Source organism: Alligator sinensis, unplaced genomic scaffold, assembly GCF_000455745.1.
Source record: "Alligator sinensis unplaced genomic scaffold, ASM45574v1 scaffold144_4, whole genome shotgun sequence".
Taxonomy (NCBI): domain Eukaryota; kingdom Metazoa; phylum Chordata; order Crocodylia; family Alligatoridae; genus Alligator; species Alligator sinensis.
Genome location: NW_005842190.1, coordinates 1,157,722 through 1,179,676, shown reverse-complemented (window position 1 = coordinate 1,179,676; position 21,955 = coordinate 1,157,722). Strand labels below are relative to the sequence as shown.

Below are 21,955 nucleotides of genomic sequence, written 5' to 3'. Positions count from 1 at the left end.
AGGGGGTCGGACTCGATGATCTATTGAGGTCCCTTCCGACCCTAACGTCTATGAATCTATGAATGCTACAATGCACCACTCTATAAACAGGTGCAACTTTAGAGCATAAAATATGACAAGCTACCCTAACAGATTGGTCATAGCAGCCCCATGTTCAGTGCCTTCTGCAAAATTAACCACATTCTTTGCTTGTTCATCTGCACTGATTTCCCATCTGACATAACTTCACTGCTACTGGCTCACTACCTAACAAGTTTATAACAAGCTCAGGTATCTCTATCCGATATTGCAATGGGCGCATCTACACATGCGCTTTAATGCGTAGTAGCCTATTGTATTGTGCATTAAATCAGTGCATAAAAATTTATACTAGTACACTAATGTGCAGCAGAATAAGCTAAAAAGTGTGCGCTTGTGCTACTGCGCATTAGTGCAGCCTAATGTGCATTTATTTAGTACTTCATATAGGATGTACTAAATTTAATGTGCATTAAGAACAGTGCATTAATGCACATGTAGATGTGACCAATCACACCAATATAGATATGCCCTTTCAGTCTGTAATACAGCAAAATTCACCTGCCTGCCAAGAGCGGAGTGCAGTGCAATGTGAACTGAATAAAGCATCTAAACAAGTTTCATTAAAATACTTATAAATGGAACACCCTACTTACGCCTTCTATTGTAATGTGTTATGTTGTTGTTGCCTTTTTGTTTAAAATATAGATGCCATGGTGCTGATTGATTTCTTGAACTGCTGCTTCCACAAGTTACATACAAGATGACATATGTCCCTTTTCTTGATCATATAACTTAAACTGTGCATTATAGGTTAAAGAGCCTCTGGATAGCAATAAACTGCAATAGTGCTCTCCACTAGTCAGGTGCAGTATACTGCTAGAAATCTGTTCTGTGTTCACTGTGAACGGCACTGAGGCCACATGAATCATGAGGAGCATCTCATGCAGAAAGCATTTTGGAAGGGGGCCTCTGTCTTGAGAGCTGTTCCAGTCTAGCTCCTCTTGATACTTAGCAGAAATACAGTATGTCAGTGAAGTGCTAGGTAGCCCCACAGAAGCTTAACTAGGATTTTGGATCCTTGGACAGGAGAGGGTGGGGGGTGAATGGCAGAGATTTGGGGAGCGGAGAGAAGGGTCCTGTCTCCCAGCTAGAGTCTCACCTCCCGACACATAGGAGGCTACCACTCTTGTTATTGGAGCCACTGGTGCTGCTGACTTGGTGTGGCCTCCAGCACATAGGCCTTCACAAACAAAGTCTGGTACCAGATGATAAAAACAGTTGACAGCGAAGAAGACAACCTAGAGTAATAGAAGAAGGTTAAGGTTTAATCAGAGAAATGAAATCAGTGGGTTTCAACCTTTTTTAGACCTGAGGCACCTGTCATTAGACTCGTGGCACCCTTTGAAAAATGCAAATTCTTCATTTTCACTCATTTTTTGCTAGAAGAGTTTCTCTTACAAAGAACGCAGAAAGACCACAACAGCTCAGAATGCTTGTGACACCATGGATTCCTAGTTGAAATCTCTGGGCGTGTCCAGATAAGCTCGTATGTGCATTTCCCAGGGGACAAATAGCAGCTGTGCATAGTTGTGCCCCTGCTACTTGTCCATGGGGAATGCCCCTGCATGCGCACTCTGGTGCACAGCAAATTGCCCTGGGTGGGTAAGGGAGGCTGGGACCAGCATTTGGGATGGCCCCAGCAGCTTTACCTGAGGTCCTGGGAGCCTCCCAGGCCTGCAGTGCGGCAATCCGAGCATGTGGAACCTGGCTGGCCAGACTCTAGTTTCAGGCAATCAAAAGCACCTCAAAAGCCTTTGAGGTGCTGCAAAGCACACGTGCACTCTTGTCTGGATGCACCCTCTGGGTTTATCCTGTCAGTCATGTTTGCACTGACATACCAGGCTGTAGCATCCTAGTTGCAAATAATTGAGCTAGATGCCATCAAGTCAGCACAGCTGGACAGAATACACACTAAGGTACTGAAGGAATTGGCTGTGGTAATGGGATGGTTACAGCCTGTGGTTGTAACATAACTTCACCTGTCTTTTTAGATATTCCTGAGAGTCAGTCTGGAAACTCTGGGATATGGAAACACAGCTGACAGCACCGAGGCTTCCTGTGCAATGGTAGGACAAGGGGGTTTAAGTTGCTGTGATGACCACTATTCTGTTCTTCAGATCTGCCATTCAACAGGTGGTAATTATCACAATACATAGCACAATACATCCAGTCCAGGAGGAACCCTGGTGATGTAGATATGGCTTGGGGCCCAGGGTGAGTTTGACACCCCTATGTTACATCCATCCAGCTTGACATGTCCCCTTAAAACTCCTTGGTTTCAAGGAAAGAGTTTTGGGTTGATCGTATCCCTGAGGGAAGTCATAGGAACATTTTGAATTGGCCAGTTTGAGAAGGTACATGTGGACAGCTTGGACCACCCCTAGGTGCATTCCACCTCAGTTTCTATAGCAAGTATATTGTGGGTTTTTCCAGTCTATAAGTGGCTTGTGTTACTTATAATGCAAGTTTTGTACAAAATGATTAAGCATCTCCCTCTCTGTAGGAAAGTTGTGAAACCACAGTTGAAACTCATAAAGAGATAATAGTAATAGTGTGTGTGTTTGTGTGCGTGCATTAATCATTCCTTCTAATACTGGAGAGCATTTCCACCACCCAGGGAAATTTTGTGGCATGGAAAAATAATAATAAAATAGGAGCACCTTTTCTTCTGAGTGCACAATGCATACTCAAAGTTGTATGTGAGTTAATGTTCAAATACAGGCTGCTTACAGACATGAAAATAAGAACGGCACTTTCGTTTAAGCTTGGCTCACTCCCACACCAAGCACGGTGAATCCCAGAAGAGGCATCACATTAGTTGGACCTCTCAAAACTGACACACATACAAATTATATAGGATTATTATTGTTTACCTTTCAAATTCATATAACCAACTTGCAAATGTGTTTTTATTTTGAATATACATTTGCCAACTTGAAAATAATGAGACATACAAAACTAAAGTTTAGCTTCTGGGAAGACACCTGGTCTTGATTTAAAGACCTGAACAGTGACTCCACCATGGCTCATGTGCCATGAGGTCTAGAGACGCAGAGAAGACTGTTAAATAGGACAGAAATTCTCTTCTGACCCTGTTGTTAGCTCACTGAAATACCTGTACAAGTCACTTGTTTTGCATCGGCTTATTTACATGTAAATGTGCTACAAGAAAATGATGTTTGTGCAGATGCCTAGATGAAAGGCATTGTATGAGTTTAAAGTATGACTAGTATTAAACTTTGCAAGTCATTAATCTGGGTGGAGATCAACATTCCTAAAAGCAAAGGACAGGTATCCCTTAGGATATATAAAGCTCTTGAATTGATGCATCTGATAAACACAGGCAGATTGAAGACAGGTGAGTCTGAATTCATTCATAGCATGCTCAGTTGAGGAAGGAAAAATACTTGTTTTTGTTTAATAGTAAACATCCTATTTGTAGTAATGTGACAGTCTACTTGTGACTAGTGATATTTTTGCTGAATGTTTTTTAATTATTTACAGAAAAGAAATATCTCTGAGGGAAAAAAAGGAGAAAAGCTAAAATCTGATCATACAGCAGTTTCCTGCAGATGGAAATGGCAATAAAAACGAGTAAAACTCTGCTCCATGGGGCTAATCTATGTGTGTTTATGATTAGTTTAATGACTACAAGGTCAGGCTATGATAGTCTAATTCTTCAAATTTTCTTTACCAATATATGGCTTATATATGGCTTACAGGAGAGCTAGCTCCATCCTAAATAGTAAATGTTTTGTGGGTGGACAATAAGGTCCTTCTCCAAAAAATGGGTCTTTCAATTGATTTCAGTGGGCCCTAAGGTTCTGTATGTAGCTAGGTGGAAATGAATAGTGGGTTGCAAAGGGTAACATATTATTAAAATTAATAAAAAATCCTTTTTCCGTGTATAAAAAACAATTCATGATTACTGGTTGTGATCTTAATGATGTAATTTCCATTTGAAAACCTACTAGAAAAAACATTGAAACAGTTTATATAGTTTTTCAAATTGTTAACTCAGGGTTCAGCACCATATATAGCACACTAGAATTTAAACCACTATATACTTAGAAGTGTGTGCAGGAGAGCTGTGCTGATTGGGCATGTCTACACATGCAATTAATGCACAGCAAAAAACTCTGGTGCATATTGCACTGTGTTTACAGGTGAGTCAGGACTGCAGCACATTGAGCTGGGTCAGAGCAGCCCTGGCTAGCAGAGGGCCTGGGGGGTCAGCCTGTCAGCCCAGGACTGCTCCAACCCGGCTTAACGTGCTGCGGTGGGGCTGGCTGGGATATGAGAGGCTAGATGGCTCCAGTGAGAGGCTAGATGGCAGGCAGCCCTCACACTGAAGCACCCTCGTGCTCCAGCCAGGCCTGTCAGCGTCAATATGTGCATTGCTGTGCACTAAATAATGCCGCTGCAGGATAGCACTTGTATTTAAAGAGTTATTTGGTTTACTGTGGAGTTAGTTAGCTTACTGCACCCTAATAGGGCCACATGTGCAGATGCAGAGACTTTACTGTGGAGCTAATTAGGCAGCTCCACAGTAAATGTCTCATGTAGGTGCACCCACTGTTACCAATAGAAAACCAAATCTGATTGTTTTCTGGCAAAGCTACTTGGTCAAGACTAAGGGAACTGTGTGAGGAGACAAGAGGTCCAAGCAGAGAATCCCTCAGCCAGTGCTGTAGCAAGGGAGGGATGGGGGTGTGGGGGTAAGGCGAGCAGGGTGACCATCCCAAAGCAAAGGGGCACCAAACAGGTGCTGCCCAGCTGGGGTGGGGTGCAGGACAGAGCCATGAGTGGCTCATTTGGTGGGGCATGGGGATGGGGGAAGGGCAGCTTCTGCCACTGTGTGCGCTTCCTGGCAAGCATGAGGGGGCATGTGTCCCCCGGATCTGTGCATGGGGCTAGGGTGAGCTGCCGCTGCAGGCTTTGTGCTGGGTGCCAAACTTCATTGCTACGGCACTGCTGTCTGTTTTTGCTGTACTAGTCCAAAAGATTGTTTTGTATTTGAATCTGACCTGTGCCAACTATCCAATAAATTGTTTGCACAATGTATCCCTGTTTTGTGAATGAGAATGTGTAGTATATCCTGAATATAGTGTTGCCCCAGTTTTAATTTTCTTAATAGGATTAAAATAATTCTCCCCAGCCTGTTCCTCTGGGAAGGTTTCAATACAATTTGCTAGTTTTGTGTAAGAACACTTTTGTAGGGTCATTGAAAACTTTCTTCACTTCTTCATGTTCATAAAGTCTGATTAATTTTCAGATTGCTTTGATGGGCCTGAGAAGAACTACCACCATGTTTCTTGCACTGTTGATTCTGGGCCTTTCTGCCCTTATTGGTAAGCCTGGGGTTTATTTCCATTTAATTAACCTTACTGTCAAGACAACAATATGAAAAGATTTTTGAAGAGCTGCAGGATGCGTCAGATCTGAGTCTACCTAGTACAAAGAGCCATAATGTCTTTCATGTGGGCTTTTGTGTGAAGTTTCTTACACTCTATCCATACTCATTAAACAATGAATGTTGAAGGATATGTCAGACACCAGAACAGAATCATAAATTTAAAAAATCACCTTGTATTATTTTTTCATCTGATCTCATGAATGCTCTAACTTGAATGCAAGGTTCCATGAACTTCCAACCATCTAGGAAGTAGAATAATTTGCCCAGCCAGCGATTCCTAATGTTCATGAAAGGCTATTGTGTCATCGATGGGCACAGGAACCATTCCTAATGGGAGACAGTCGTTTTTCCATTCTTAGTGGAGAGACATTTTATGTTCTGTCTGTAGGAGCTGGATGGAAGGGGCTCTGTAAAATAAGTTCAGGAGCTGGTACTTTTTTTCCCATTAGGTGGATATAAAAAGGCAGATCCTCAGCCAATGTAAATGATCATGAATTCATTGACTTTGATATATAATATTAGAAAAAAGCAATCCTCTAATGCTGGTTTTTGTTGAGAGCCTGTCAAGGATAATTATAGTGGCAATAATATAAAGGAGGGGGATACAAAATAACTATTAAGGTTGACATGTCCTTTGTGCTCAAGGTTTATTAATGCTTTCAACACTCTAAGTAAGCATCCTTTTTAAATATAATATCTCTATTTAACTTTTTAGCTCCTTCTGCCAGTCAAAGTTGCTATGGTGATATAACTAGCCTTCAAACTCCGGTAATATCCTGTGGACCGGTAAAAACTATAGGCTGTGGTAAGTATAACTCAATGCGTGACTTGCTATACCTCAGTGCACAATGCTCTTTACACATGAGAAAACAATATTTTATTTCCCATTGTTGGTAAATTAAATTTCCAAGAGCAAGCCATCCAATTTTGTCAGGGACACTGTCCTAACTGAGCATGGCCATGACACAACAAGCTGAAGGGGAGGGCCGAGCATTAATGCAATTGTTTTCAAACAGCAGCATTTCTTAACTCCTTATTCTATCCATTTCTGAGGAGCCCACCTTTCAAGGTCTCACAGCTAGGGGCCTTCTCCTTTGAACAAAGAGGAAAAGACAAGATTTCTTTCTAGTCAAAACAGATTTTTTTTAAGTGTTTAGTATTTTTATCTCCACATATGCTGTCCTCAGCAATCCCAGACTCTCCTGGTCTGACGAAGAAGACAAACTTGACTTGAATCAACACTTGACATCTACTGGAATATGTAAAAAACATGCTCTATATAGCATGGGTTCACAACATATGACCCACAGGTTGGATCAAGCCAAAGGAGCCACTGGATACGGCCTCTGGAGTCAGAGGGTTTATAAGGCCAGGCAGCAAAGAACTATGCTAAGGTCAGGCAGCAGGAAGCTGACCCTGTGCCACCACCATGTCTCTCAGCCCCTTGCTCTCTGCCTGTGGTGCAATCACAGCCTCTAGTCAGTGGGAAGCTGCTGGGAGGTGACTGGGGGCGGGATAGGAGAGGTATGGGGAGAAGAGGCAGCAGTGCGGACACAGCTTCCAGCTCCCCAGTCCCAGCACAGATCCTTGCTGCCTGACCTCAGTGCAACTACAGGCAAAACCACAAGCAAAGCTGCCTGCCTCCCACCTGCAGTGCAGCTCCCCACTGACTAGAGTCTGAGCCTGTGCCACAGCCAAGCAGTGAGGGGCTGGGGGAAGCAGTGGCAGTGAGGGCACAGCTCCCAGCTGCCTGGCCTCAATACGGGTGCAAGCAAAGCCACTCACCTCTGACACACCGTCAAAGCCACCTGGCCCACATTGAACAGGAGCTGGGTTGTTCCACCTTGTGGCTTGTTAGGCTAGGGACACACATTACACATAAACTGGTTTAAGTGATCAGAAACGGATTTAAACCTGTAACAGAACAGATGTTCAGTGTACATAAACTAGTTTGAAAATGACTGAAACCAGTTTGAGATAAACCTGGTTGAATGTAGTATCAGACTTAACTGATTTGGGTCAAACCGGTTTATGCAATGTCTGTCCCAGACCCTTTGCTGGCTTAAGTTAAACCAGACTCCCCCAGCATCCCAGCATGCTCTCTGGGCTGGGTGGGGCTCTCTGCTCCACAGCAGAGCTGGCTCCTCCCCTCTGCTCCCTGGCTCCAGCTCTGGCACAGACTGCAGGCACCTGCCTGCTCCCCTCCTCCCCTCCCTGTCCTCTCTGCCCTACAGACACTTCAGCATTAGCTAGCAGACCACATTCTGGCTACAGTCCGTGTTGTGGCAGGACAAAAGGAGAATCAACAGGTAGCTGGTAATGTCCCTTTGTTTTCTTAATGGGATGATAAACATTGAGTTAGGGGTGATAAACACTGTTATCAATTCCTGTTGGGCTGCTGGGTGTGGGCAGGGGGGCACAACCCCTCCCCAATCAAAGCATCCTGCTGGGGCCTGGCTTTCCCCCCTTCAGCTCAGCACTATGGAAGGAAGGGAGGGCTGCTCTGGTGCTCCCCAGCTTCCAGCCTGAGCCACTGCAGGCATGTGCCTGCATTTCCTCAGTCCAGAGGGAATGACTGTTCAGTTGGAAACTGGTTCAACCTAGGCAGGTTAGACTAACCTGCAAAGATTGAATGAATTCAGGCTCAGGCTTTTTGAATGTCTGTCCCTAGCCCTTAGGGTTGCCAGCCACTGGTCTGTAGGCCCAAATCAGTCAGGCCCCAAATCTGTAGTGATGCTACTATGGAGTGCCCCATTTTGAGACTTCTTTCTCATTCTCCTGTAGTTTTATCAGAAGGTTCTAAAGAAGCCTTTTTACTTTCACTCCTATTGGGGAAGAAGAACTATGTTACAGAAGCCAAAGAAAAGGTCTGCACTTCATTGTGACAACCAGTGACTCATAGGTGAATTCCCAGCCAGGTAGAAGGAAATGGCAAAAGGCTTATTGAATTTTATGGGGCTGGGACTTCATCTGTCAAAGGCAAACATAATCTTGAGGTCAGCTAGACAGCAGGTTACAGCTGAGGTTGGATATTGAGTATAGAGCCCTGTTTTAAAGCCAATCAGGTTTCAAGTGTGAGACTTTCATATTGTATTTCATTCTGTATCCCATTCCTGACCCTGCAATACCATCCACCTGGGCAGGTTCTTAGAGAAGGCAAAGCAGGAAAATCAGCCAATAGGTAGCACTCTTCCCTCAGAGTTGTAATGATTTGGAGGAAAGAGATGTCAAGAAGAGTTCCCACCTACCTTGAGTAATTAAAGATCCCAGATAACTCTTTGTAAGAAAGAAAATGTTATCCCCACTTTCCTTCCCAGACTGGATCATTTTATTTTATCTACCTAATTATCCCTCACAGATTTCATTTAATACAACACTGCTTCATTTTGTGTCTTGTATAATTGCCTTATCCTGTTAAATGGATGCAGTTTCACAGCAGAGATGGCTGTTTTTCACCAATGTTTGAAGTGATTCTTATACCTAGTTCAAGTTCATAAAACTTTTTGTGACTGCAAAGAAGCAAATAACTATTTTATTAAATACAAATACTTATCAACCCTTTTTAAACTGTTACAACATTTATAAAAGTTACTTATTTTAAAAATGTTTTAAAACTAGCCATTCATGTAGGTTGATGTATTATTGTATTATTTTAAATATAAGTCATCAGCCATAAATATCACCAAATTTATTAATTTATGGCTAGATTTTCATATGTTCTGTGGTAAATGGGAACTCTGGATGCTTAGCCCCTGTGAAACTTAACTACTAAAATGTTTACCAGGAGGGAAATAGGACAAAAGACAGGAATAGGAAAATGTGAGAGACGAGAGAGATGTCCAAGGCTGCCTAAGAATTGTAAAAAATCCCTGCATCGCTTTGTTACTGATTCAGAAATACATGCAGGATATTGCCATCTGGATTAAAAAAATTAGGAACCATGTTTTGATGTGCTGTGATTGACATTTATTGTCTGCATTTCTCTAGACATAATATGGCTTTCGAATGCCAATTTATCTGGAAAATGAGGGTTTTAAAAATAAAATTTGAATGCAAATAAACCACATATTCATCTTTGTATTTATTACAGGTGTTTCTGCTTCGGAAAAAATTGCTGAAATTGACATAATACATCTAAGGTCATATAGAACCATTATTAGGAGAGTTGCCAAAAGCCTGTGTTTAGAACCATCATTGATTGCTGCAATCATCTCTGTAGGGAGTCGTGTCGGTCATCTACTAGAGAATGGCTGGGACCATCAGAGAGTTAGGTTTGGCTTGATGCAGGTACAGAAGAAAGAAAAGGAAAAATAAAAATCGCAAGTACTGAAGTACAGGCAGTCCTCGGACTTCCAACACAATTGGTTCCTGAAAACTGTGTCTTAGGTCGAAATGTAACTTGGAACCAATTTTCACATAAGAAACAATGTTATAAATGGGGGGTTGGTTTCTGAACTAAGGCCCAATACCCTATTTTCACCAAAAATATTTTGTACTCAGTCAATTATAGATGAGTAATATAGCAACATTAATGTATTTATATTGTAAATAGCAATCATATTGATTTGGAATGACTTCTTTGAGGTGACTTTGCTGGACTTTTTGAAAGGCTTTTGGTTGAACTTATTTCATAGATTTCATAGATTTCATAGACATTGAAAGGTTCTTGGCTGGAGTCTTCTCAGGAGTCTTGGCTGCGGGTTTTTCTGGAATCTTGTCTGCTTTCTTAAAGAAAGTGTCCAAGGAAGTTTGGACTTACCAGGAGGGAAATAGGACAAAAGACAGGAATAGGAAAATGTGAGAGACGAGAGAGATGTCCAAGGCTGCCTAAGAATTGTAAAAAATCCCTGCATCGCTTTGTTACTGATTCAGAAATACATGCAGGATATTGCCATCTGGATTAAAAAAATTAGGAACCATGTTTTGATGTGCTGTGATTGACATTTATTGTCTGCATTTCTCTAGACATAATATGGCTTTCGAATGCCAATTTATCTGGAAAATGAGGGTTTTAAAAATAAAATTTGAATGCAAATAAACCACATATTCATCTTTGTATTTATTACAGGTGTTTCTGCTTCGGAAAAAATTGCTGAAATTGACATAATACATCTAAGGTCATATAGAACCATTATTAGGAGAGTTGCCAAAAGCCTGTGTTTAGAACCATCATTGATTGCTGCAATCATCTCTGTAGGGAGTCGTGTCGGTCATCTACTAGAGAATGGCTGGGACCATCAGAGAGTTAGGTTTGGCTTGATGCAGGTACAGAAGAAAGAAAAGGAAAAATAAAAATCGCAAGTACTGAAGTACAGGCAGTCCTCGGACTTCCAACACAATTGGTTCCTGAAAACTGTGTCTTAGGTCGAAATGTAACTTGGAACCAATTTTCACATAAGAAACAATGTTATAAATGGGGGGTTGGTTTCTGAACTAAGGCCCAATACCCTATTTTCACCAAAAATATTTTGTACTCAGTCAATTATAGATGAGTAATATAGCAACATTAATGTATTTATATTGTAAATAGCAATCATATTGATTTGGAATGACTTCTTTGAGGTGACTTTGCTGGACTTTTTGAAAGGCTTTTGGTTGAACTTATTTCATAGATTTCATAGATTTCATAGACATTGAAAGGTTCTTGGCTGGAGTCTTCTCAGGAGTCTTGGCTGCGGGTTTTTCTGGAATCTTGTCTGCTTTCTTAAAGAAAGTGTCCAAGGAAGTTTGGACAGATGTTCTCCAGGGAGATGAGCAACTCAGCAAACTTGCTAGCTGGTTTGGTGTTGCATTGGATCAAGCATTGTAAAGTCAAAACTGACGTCATAAAGTTGAAACAGGGTGTCAATTTATAAATATTGTAAGTGCAAAACGTTGTAACTTGAAACGTTGTAAGTCGAGGACTGCCTGTAGAATTATTCTTTATGTGTGAATAGAAGAAAACAAAATTGGTATCTTTGTTTACAGGCAGACTGATGATGTTCTTGTTTGAAACTTCTAGATTGACAGAAGATACTATCCCATTAGGGGAACATGGAACAGTGAAGAACATATAATTCAAGGATCAACTATTTTAACCATTGCACTTAAAACTGTGCGGAAAACATACCCTAGGTGGACCTGGGCACAACAGCTAAGAGGTATGGTATGTGCTGCACATTGCCCTAGAAATAAAGAAATACCCACAAGATAAAGAAATTTATATACCAGGATTTGAAAAATTGATGTAGCTGTATTGTTAAGATTTAAATAGATGAGGTTTCTAAAGCAGAAAAAAATGTAACAACCTAATTTGGGCTTTCACCATGAATGCTTTTAGCATGACCCTCAAGGCAGCTTCTTTCTGCCTTTATGTGCAGTTTCATTTTCTGGCGTCCATGCATGATGTAACATGGTATTGGGTTTCCAAGGAAAGGTTTATATGGAAAGGAAAATATTTCTTTTATCAGCAGTTAAATCTCACAAGAGCCTTCATATTTTATTAAGTAAAACCCCATTCTTTACAACTTACAAAATTATTACTTCTTTTTTTGTAATGCACAGAGGTCTCCAGCAATATCAGGGACCTTATCAGAGGTATAACTGACAAGGACTACATCTAGAACAGTCCTCCCTCTCCCTGCCCCCTGTACCTTCTGGCTATGGCATTAGGAGTAAGAAAGGAAGTTTGCTGAGGCTGAGGGGAGATGGCACCTAATTTTTTTGCCACAGATGCCCATGATGAGTGGGCAAAAAGCCTCCTTATTTTGGGGGCAAAAAACATGTCGCTATGTCTCCAGCCAGCAGCAATCACCTCCACTACTGCTCTGTATAACTACAATTCCCAGAATGCCCTACAGTTTGCTTATACACACTCAGCATGGTAACTTGCTGCTGGGGCTGGAAGGCACAGGGGGAGTAGGGGGTGGGAGGGCGAGGCACTCCCTAGTCCATTCTGGTGCCCTCTACCCCCTACACACACGTGCCTTAGGCAATGCAGGGCTTACACCCTGCTTGCCCACCGACCTGTCCTTACACTACTGGACCTTTGCTACAGATTGCACAAAACTGAAGAGTTTCTAATCTGAAAAGACAAGTGAGAGGACAGCAGGCAAGTAGCACAGCTACTTCTAAACATAGAACTCCATGGGGAGCGTCTACATGAGATACTAAATGTGCAGTAGACTAATTCTATTATGCATTAGTGCATCACAGCAAAAGCGGCATCATTGCGCTAATGAGGTGTAGAATTAGTCTACTGCACATTAGCATCACTAAAAAGGCATGTGCCGGCCCTACTGTGCAGCAGTGCCAGTTACTGCACATTAAGTTGGTACCTGTTATTACAGGCACTAAACTTAATGCGCAGTAACTATGGTGCATTAATGCACGTGTAGACATGCCCCATACCTCTATCCACTAAACAATAGTGCTACCACCACAATTTAGAACCTACTCCTCACATCCTAAAGTACCCAATGACTTCCCTGTAACACAATATAAATACTAATAATATTTATTTATTATTGATTTCTTATGAATGTTTAAATGTACATTAACTATCTTTGTCCCATTACAGGGGCACTTTGTGCCTATCATTCGAGGGACTGGAAAATCCAGGTCTATGATGGAAGAGACTATTGCAGTGGAGGCAATGATTATGTTAATAATGTTATCATTCGAGCAAAGTATTTCAAGAGAATCGGATTTTAAATTCTAGGTGGCTTAAAGTTCCCTCTTTTCAGACAAACTATAATTCTCATGATTATTATGACAGATGAGGAAAAAATAAATGCTTAATATACTAATTGAATAGTGACTGTAACTTCAAAATTAATTTTGCTGGGGGGTGTCCCAACAGTTGTGAAATTGGAGTCACATGTAAGTTAACTCCTCCTGCAACCTCACCCCATTTAGTACCTCTTCTCAGTTTCTACTTTTCTTACTGCTAGGGTTGCAAAGGTAGCAGGCTGTATTGTGCAGGAGGGAATCTAAGACCTCAATGCCTTTATTTAAAAAAGTACAGCCAGCAAATCTTAATCTGCCAAGTGGCAGAGGAATCCTCATATTCTTCTATGCAGAGGAAAGTTAGGGGCAGTTCATACAGCATCCAGAGAGGAGATGACAGGTGGTCTCCCTATGTATTTGTTATAGTAGCCTTTTCCATTCTCTCCCTAGTCAAAAGGGAAAAAGACCTCTTTGTCTCCATAGGCTTCTTTCCTCTAGCTTATTCCTACTAGAGATAAAAAGCTTCTCTCTGGCTCCTCAGTACCTGTAAGGAACTTTAGTAGGCCATTATTAACTAAAGAGCATCCTGCTAAGACATCAAAGGACACACTAATCCTCAGTTCATGGTATCCTCAACTTTCTTATGAACCACAAACTCCACCCAGTGGCAGATTTAGTCAGTTCCAACAAGTCAAAATGAGCTGCACAGGGTCACATCCAAAAGGGAAACTCTCTGGAGAGCACAAAAGGCACACAGAGTCAGTCCCTCTGGAGTATAAAAAATAAGAAAGCCATTAAGAGCAGAAAAGGGCCCTACTTTTTGATGATCTTCCTATGACTTGCATAATAATGGCACTGCCTACTAATATAACCCTAACATTTTTTCTGCCTTAGCTTTGGTGCAATTAACATGGTGCTTTCCAGATTTTAATCATGAGCAGATTGCCACACCTACCCTCCATAATGTCATTCTTAATAGGAAAGTTAATTAACTAGTGAAAACTTCATTTGAAAATGTATTTTCTTAGTGTGACTGGATGTGGGTATATCAATTTACTAAGAAACTGAATAGAAGGAAATTGTGTATTAAAATGTTTCAGCATATAAAAATGGACTAAAAAAGGTCTGTGTTTGTATGCAAGAAAATACAGTGTTAACCAATCCCCAAAAGCTTTGGCCTTATTGACATTTTAAAAATTATTGAAAAGTACACTTTTTTCAAAGTCTTGTAATAAAATGTTAATGCTGAGCCTAAGTTATTTGACCATGGGTGAATTTCTAGTCTCACTGAAGTCAATGGGGTTTTGCTGTTTATGTCAATGGAGCCAGGAGTTCACTTTGTGAATGTGAACAAATGAAACATTTACTATGGAGTAAATTGACTTGACTTGTATTACATGTCCACACGCTTTATTTCTGAAAGAGGGGCATTTTATAAAAATCAGACAGATCACAGAATCTTTACTAGGCCTGGTGGAGAGTATATACTGTTATGGGTTCTTCTAGTCCATTACATATTGTCTTGGCACTAATGTTTGAGACGATAGGGATCCACGGTTCTCCAATTTGGGATGGACCCAGGCTTTTATGCAAGATGCTCATGCCATGGCGCTTAAATCACTTTCACTTCAACAAAGCAACTTAGTTGTTTCCAAAGGTCTTAATAAATTAAATAAGAATGATACATGTCTAGCTGGAACCTATGTTTGATTTTAAGCGCGTCTTAGCTATTTTTGTGTTTTATTTCAGTGCAAGATTTATAGAGCTAGAAGGGGAGTAAGCAAGAGGGAGCCTCAATCTGTAACCCAAGTGAGGAGGGACTCAGGGAAAAGGGGAGTACTTAGCTCTATTTCCTTCTGTTAGGGTTTTTTGTGCTTTTTGACCAGTGTAAAATGCATAAACCATCCTCACAAAAAGGGACTAGGGTTCAAGATGCCCTCCTCCCAGAAGCATATCTGCTTCTTGGCTACAGAGTCAAGCGCACTCATGTTTGTTCTCCTTACAGCCCCATAAAACTTCCACTCTTGGCCATAGGCGACTGGTATTGGGTGCATGGTGGTGCACGTGCCCCCCACGAAGGGGCCAGTGCCTCCCCCGACAGCCAACACTGATACTGTTAGTAGGGCTGGTGCCCCCCCCGACAGGGCCGCCACTGTCAGTGGCTTCTGCAGGTGCCCCCCCAGATTCAGGAGGCACCAGTCACTCTTGCTCTTGGCTGCCCAGTGACCCATCTTCTGAAGGAGGGGTATAGAGGGTATCTGCCTAAGCTGTTCTATAGCCTATAGGTTAAGGAACTCTCCTGAGAAGCAGGAGAGATATGTTGGGTCACATTAGCCTGATGAGGGCCTAGAACTCAGGTCTGCTGTGTTCTGGGCAAATACTCCAGCCACAAGCCTATTGTACAAGAGGTAAAGTGGTACCACCACTATCATATTCAGAAGTGAACATGGGTCACTGGATTTTGTGATGAACTCTCTCAGGGAGGCATCTCCTTTCAGTGTGGCTTGGATCAAAGAGGATGTAAGCACCAAATATGCAGCCCTGACCTAGACGCCTAAGCTTCAAGAAGGAATGGGAGTGTAGACGCATCTCCCAATTTGAAGTGCCCTTCTGGGGCAAGATGCCTAATTTTTAGACAAGTTGCAGCGTGTAAGAAAATTATTTGGATCTATGCCTGGGTGTCCAGGGTGAGATAAACCTGTCTTGAACTCTCATTAAGGTACCCATTGTGTAGATGTTTTGTCATTTCTTTAGATCAGTGATCAGTGCTTCCCAATTTTTTTTTATATCTGGGACACAGTTTTTCTCTGGATTAAAATTAGCTGCACACTTCACTTCACTCTTCCACCCAGAAAGGTGTATGCATGTATGTATGTATGTGTGTGTGTATGACTTGCACAGTGGTGCTGAACTTTTGACCCTGTGGAGTAGCTGAGCAGTGCTGGGTTGGCCTGTGGTTTGGATCCGATCCTGCTGCACAGGGTTGGCATGGCTGAGCCAAAGCCAGATCCCACTGTGCAGGGCCAACATGACTGGGGCTTGACCTCACCATGTGGGACTTAGAAATTAGGCAACAGGGAGCAGGGGAACTCAGTGGTGTTGACTGCCACCATTCCTGCACCACCAACTTTCTGGACCTGTGGGGAGCTCTGCAAGCAAAACCTGATACTGATAACATGTCATGTTTCACAGCATACTTCTAAGCTACTTGTGACATGCTAGTGTGCCACAACATACCCTTTGGGAACTGATGCTATAGATGTGCTTTATAGTTATGGCTATCAAAACAATATTTTCAAAAACTGTTTTGGGTCAATAAAGTCACTTGTTAGAGATTCCCAAAGGGAAGTGTCTCAGATACCAAACCCAATCAAACCTGCTGGGTAAGTATGGTTGACATACAGATTACTATGGCCCAAGATACAAGACTTGTGTTATTCCTTCCTGTGAAAAGGGAGATTTCCATTCCAGTGAATCTTGATAGCCTGGCAATAACATACTAACCTATTTCTCCTTTTTCTTCATTGAGATTTTAAGAGTCTACTCCTAAAATAACATCTATATGGAGTGAATATGCCAGGGTGATCAAATATCTGTGTACATTGGTGACACATAGGGAGTGCATGCGGGTACATGTGCACCCCCAGAGATTGGTGGTGTACCCCCTGCAAAAAGCACTGCCGACACTGCTGGCGGTCGCTGAACACCACCCCCCACCCCTTGCCGCCAACACCACCAGCAGTGTCTGCAGGTGGTCGCCAACCACTGGTCGGTGCCTGCCACCCCCCATGCCTCCCACTCCCTGCTGCCAACAGTGCCATTGCTGCCTGCAGGAGCTCACCGCTCGCTGCCACCACTCTTCTGCTACTGACAGCACTGCTGCCGCCTGTGGGAGCTCACCATGCCCCCCCAGCCTCCAGGGGCATTCAGCGTTCATGTCCGTGTGTGGTTCCCTGTTGTATGGACAAGAAAGAAAAAATGAGTTCTACAGGATCAACATATCAACCTTCTTAGAGGTACCAGCATTGTGTAAACTGTTCAGTATAGTGAAAGTGTCATCAGAAATGTATACATCCTCATGGGAGCTGGAAGCTCAGCAAAAATCTGACATTAACTGAATATACCAGTCCTAGTTGCCAGACCAGGCTACAAATAAGATCAGTACCATGAAGAATGAAGGTCACAGGACAAGCACCACTTAGTGTGTAATAGATTGCACCAACTTTTTAAACCTGGTAAGGGAAGACTCTAGAGTAGTGGTTTTCAACCTGTGGTCCGCAGACCCCTGATGGCCTACAGACTATGTCTAAGGGGTCTGTGAAAGTTGACTATGATCAATCAAAAATATGTGAATATTCACACTTACTAGTCAAAAAGGTCTGCACCTCCATTAAAAAATTTTTAGGCATCCACAGATTAAGAAAGATTGAAAACCACTGCTCTAGAGGCAGCCTTCCCCTCCCACAACATCAGTCCCCATATGCACCCCTACTGGGAACCTTACATGATAAGTGGTTGAATTCTAACAAAGAATATGTGCATGCTAATCACACATGGGCCAGGGGGAGAGCACTACTGTGAGCATGAGCTGCTCACACATGTGCACCCCACTCTGACCACAACACCCTGGGCAGTTGTGCATCCCACCTACCCCTAAGGCTGCCTCTGCACATGACACTAGGTCTGCATTGTAGGTGACAGCTGGAACAGTAGCAGTGAGCTTAAGCACACATTGGCCATCTCTACTTGAAGGTATTTCTCACTTTCCCTAGCCATGTGTCCAGGTATATAATAATTTATTTTGTTTTATGTGTGTGTGTGCGTGTGTGTGTGTGTGTGTATGTGTAATAATTTGTTAATTCTACATATCTGATCAATTCTAAAGTTTGGGGGACTGTGCTAGAATCACCAGACAAAACCCTCTTTCAAATCAGCAAAAGTTATTTGGACTTGACAACTTGTCTTTTGGTCTCCTTGCTGTGACTTGTGAGGAGGAAGCTCAGCCAATGGGGAGAGGTAGGGAGAGGAAAGACTTCATTCTTTGCTTCCCTGTAAACACACTGCCTTCCCAAATCCTGCTTGAGAGAAAGGATGGGCACCAGCTGTGCCCCTGTTCCTTCCTAACTGAGGAGGGTAGCAGGAGAAAAATGTACCCACATAGAAGCCCTGGCATGGGGGAGAATGTGAAGCCAGGCACAGCCTCTGGCCTGGAAGAGAAGGTGGAGAGAGTTGTAGGGCATCTCTGGAGTAGAGGGGAATGAAAGGGAGCTTGTGAGGGAGCAAATGGAAGCAAGAGCTTGGTCCAGTAGAACACATAAATTGTATATCCATGTAGTACAGGTAACTGTACTTTTTGTATTATTAATGCATGATTACTATCTTCAATAGCAGAGTAGTGTAAAGTCTGTCCAGCACAAAAACACCCAGTAACCAGAAATTCCTCAGATCTCAGTATCCCAGGGACAAAAAAGGAATGTGGAATCTAATGACTTTGAACAGAGACAGCTAATCTAAAAGGAGCGATTTGTGGACTGAGTAAGGATCTGGTGCTGGTGTCCTTGCAGTTGTAATATCCATGAGATTCACAGCTCATGAATTGGTCCCAGTTTGATAACTTTAACAGATGTCACATCATTTTTGTTTTATGCAGAATGTTCTAACTTCAAACTGTAAAACATTGCAACCCAAAATGCAAAGGGAATAGCTGTGAATGGTGCCTTCAATTACATTAAATGCTTGCAACTGTTCGCTGTTCATTCAGAGAGATGTGCTGAATCAACCGTTTTTTGATTTAGTCCAAAAAGTGAATAAGCCTTGCAAAGCAAATGACAATAGGATGCACTGAGTCAGCCAGAGTTCAGTGACGTTATCTCCTTCACATGAGAGAGGTGAGGAGAGAACAGGGAAAATTGTCTCTATCCATATTCATTTTGTTCATAGATTCACTGTATTTCATTTTCTTTATTCCCCTTTAAGTGAGATGTTCAGTAATAATTAGGCATTACTTAATTATTCTTTTTACTACCTTGGATCACAAACCACTCACCAGTCTCTATCTTGGAAGTTCAGTCTTTAAGGTAGTCTCCAAAACCACATCTTCTTTTGCGAGCGAAAAACTTAACATTTAAAAATCAATATTAATGTAGGACACAGTTACAAATACTCAGAACCCATCTACTCACTAATAATGTGCAATGAGTTTTGAGGTGTCCTGCACTATTGCTTAGACTTGCCCTCCTGGATTATTAGTACTGCTCCTGTCATGAGGCAGCAAGTCCACTTGAGCTGTCTCCTGGGGCTCCCTTGTCACATGGCTGTGGCGGTTGCCTGCTTGAAATCCTCCTGGGCAAACAACAGACTAATGGCCCCCTTTCTCCCTCTCTTGTGAGATTTTGGAGACAATGGGAGAATCTACACATTCATTAATGTGCTTTTGGTAATGTGCATTAAATTTAGTACATCCATTGTGAGGTACTAGAAAAAGGCACATTAGCCTATTTTAATGCGCATTAGCAAAAGCACGCTGTTCTTGTAGCACTTTAATACGCATTAAAATAGGCTAAAAGTGCACGTATAGACATGCCCAGTAGCATCTATTCCTGCTTCATAGGCAGATGGTAGGGTTAGGTACCACCTCAGAGTCTAACTGATTAGTCTGTAACCAGTTAGTCTCTAAGGTGGCTTACTTTCTATCAGGCTAACACAGTTAACTGTTTCTTTCTTCATAGGCATCTCTCTGGAGAGATAAATGCATGCAAGCAGAAGGGCACTGCAGTATGTGAACATTGCCTTCTATTGTAGAGATGCACAGGGTCATTTTCATAAAGCAGTGGCAGGTCCCCAAATCACCGGGGCTTTCTTTGTTTGTCCCGAGTTCTTCTGACAACTACTAACCTTACAGGATTTTTGTTTTCCTTTCCTTGTGAACAAAATATCAGTAAGTGGCAGCCCATGCTTCCTTGGTACCATGCTGTAATGTGACAGCTCTGGAACAGCAATGGATCAGAGACTGACTCCAAGCACTTAACAGTAAATGTTCTATCATTCTTACACCACTTCCCATGAACTTAGTGGACTGGGAAGGATGGAGACTAACTTTAAGTTCAGCATACCCTCCTACCTCAGGTCTCATTTCTTAGGGTATTTGTGGGATGATGCCAGGAGCCCCCTGTACATGCAATGAGCTCAGCCTAACGTGGCAATGAAATAAATGAGTCTTGTCGCTCTACCTGAGAAAGAAAAGCATTTTTTCTTTTGTTTTTGTTGGTTATTGTTGTTGCCAGAGACTTTCTAGAGAAAAATCAATAATACCAGAACAAGACTGGAAAAAATTGGGGCAACTACACCTTGCTTCATCCAAGGATAAACTGCCCTGATTAAACTTTCACTTACCACAGGATAATGGCAGGCACACAAACAGCTGTCATGCATCATCTGAAAGTCCCTGCCATCTGTCAACTCGCTTCAGGTTAATCATTCTTCTGTGCCCAAGATGCTTTCTCTTCATGTCAACAAATCTTGTGTACTCAGAACAGCAGGTTTCATCCACTAGGCAATGTGATATAATTAAACTGCGTGGAACAATGGGACCCTTAGTACCAAGCATGACTCACAGAAAGTAAGGGTAGGGTGTTCCCTGTGATGAGGACCCGGGCAAGGAGGTAACAGGATTTCATGTTTAGCCTCTTAAAGAACACAGTTGAAAAACCATCCGGTTAGATGGCTGTATATATATCTATATATTGTTGGTGTTTCATTTAAATCATGGAAAAGTGTGGATTTTGGGTTACCTTTTTTTTAAACTGAAAACTGGAGATTTATTTTAAATCAGAGAAAACCAGGATCCCTGATGATTACCCTGGGCTTCATAAACATAGCTTATACAGACAATCCAAACATTTCTGATTGTTATTCAAGGCCTAATATAGCCTGGTGCTTGTTGGATTCCACCTCTTCAGTCACACCTGAAAGTTTCTCAGTGCCAGTCATCTTGACTGTCAATATTATCAGCTAAACATGAGTATTTTCAGATGCTCCACAGTATTTAAAGGATCTTGAAAGGTATACCTTACAAAGCCCAACAAATTCTGTATTTTGCTTCACTGCTCAGGCAAAACATTTTCATCTATGTATTTTGCATAAGCAGATACATTAAAAACCTAATATGTCTTCCATAGGTTCCTGTTACTTCACATTTAAAATTGCAAATAACTATCTATGAGACAATTACCCTGAAAACATTCCAGAGCAGAAGGGTTCAAACAAAAGGCACCTTATTTTTCTCCTTAAAAACATATTAATAATAATTTATTCAGGCCTGGAGTTCTTTTTTCATTCTGCCAGCTCTTTTAAACTAGTTAATGTTTAACCACTCCCTTGAAATGTTCCACAGTGACAACACCAGCTGGAGAGCGCTGGTGGAATGCTGAATGGTCAGCTAAGAACACAATTTATTCGCCTATTACACATCTACCTATTGTATACATCCTGGTCTGTGCATTATCAGTTCATAGATTTCATAGACATTAGGGCTGGAAGGGACCTCGGAAGATCATTGAGTCCAGTCTCCTGCCCCAGGGGCAGGAAGTCAGCTGGGGTCATAGGATCCCAGCAAGATAAACATCCAATTGTCTCTTGAAGGTGTTCAGTGTAGGTGCTTGAACCACTTCTGGCAGCAGTCTGTTCCAAACCTTGGGGGCTCAGACAGTAAAGAAGTTCTTCCTTATGTCCAGCCTGAAATGATCATGGAGG

General features: G+C 42.1%; 1 protein-coding gene across 1 annotated transcript; it reads left to right on the top strand.

The window, feature by feature from the left end:
- Positions 1 to 5,384: 5,384 nt before the first annotated feature.
- Positions 5,385 to 14,848, top strand: LOC102377109 (lysozyme g-like). The gene is made up of 5 exons (XM_006026334.2): positions 5,385 to 5,432; positions 6,213 to 6,302; positions 9,588 to 9,784; positions 11,499 to 11,637; positions 13,056 to 14,848. The coding sequence occupies exons 1-5, from the start codon at positions 5,390 to 5,392 to the stop codon at positions 13,187 to 13,189; spliced, it is 603 nt and encodes a 200-aa protein (XP_006026396.1). The 5' UTR covers positions 5,385 to 5,389; the 3' UTR covers positions 13,190 to 14,848.
- The last annotated feature ends 7,107 nt before the right edge of the window (positions 14,849 to 21,955 follow it).

What these genes read in the sequence shown, in the direction of transcription:
- LOC102377109 (XM_006026334.2), top strand. Translation starts at nt 5,390, where the DNA reads ATGTTTCTTGCACTGTTGATTCTGGGCCTTTCTGCCCTTATTG. An exon ending in GGGCCTTTCTGCCCTTATTG is followed by an intron (nt 5,433 to 6,212) that starts GTAAGCCTGGGG and finishes TTAACTTTTTAG; the next exon opens with CTCCTTCTGCCAGTCAAAGT. An exon ending in TTAGGTTTGGCTTGATGCAG is followed by an intron (nt 9,785 to 11,498) that starts GTACAGAAGAAA and finishes TGAAACTTCTAG; the next exon opens with ATTGACAGAAGATACTATCC.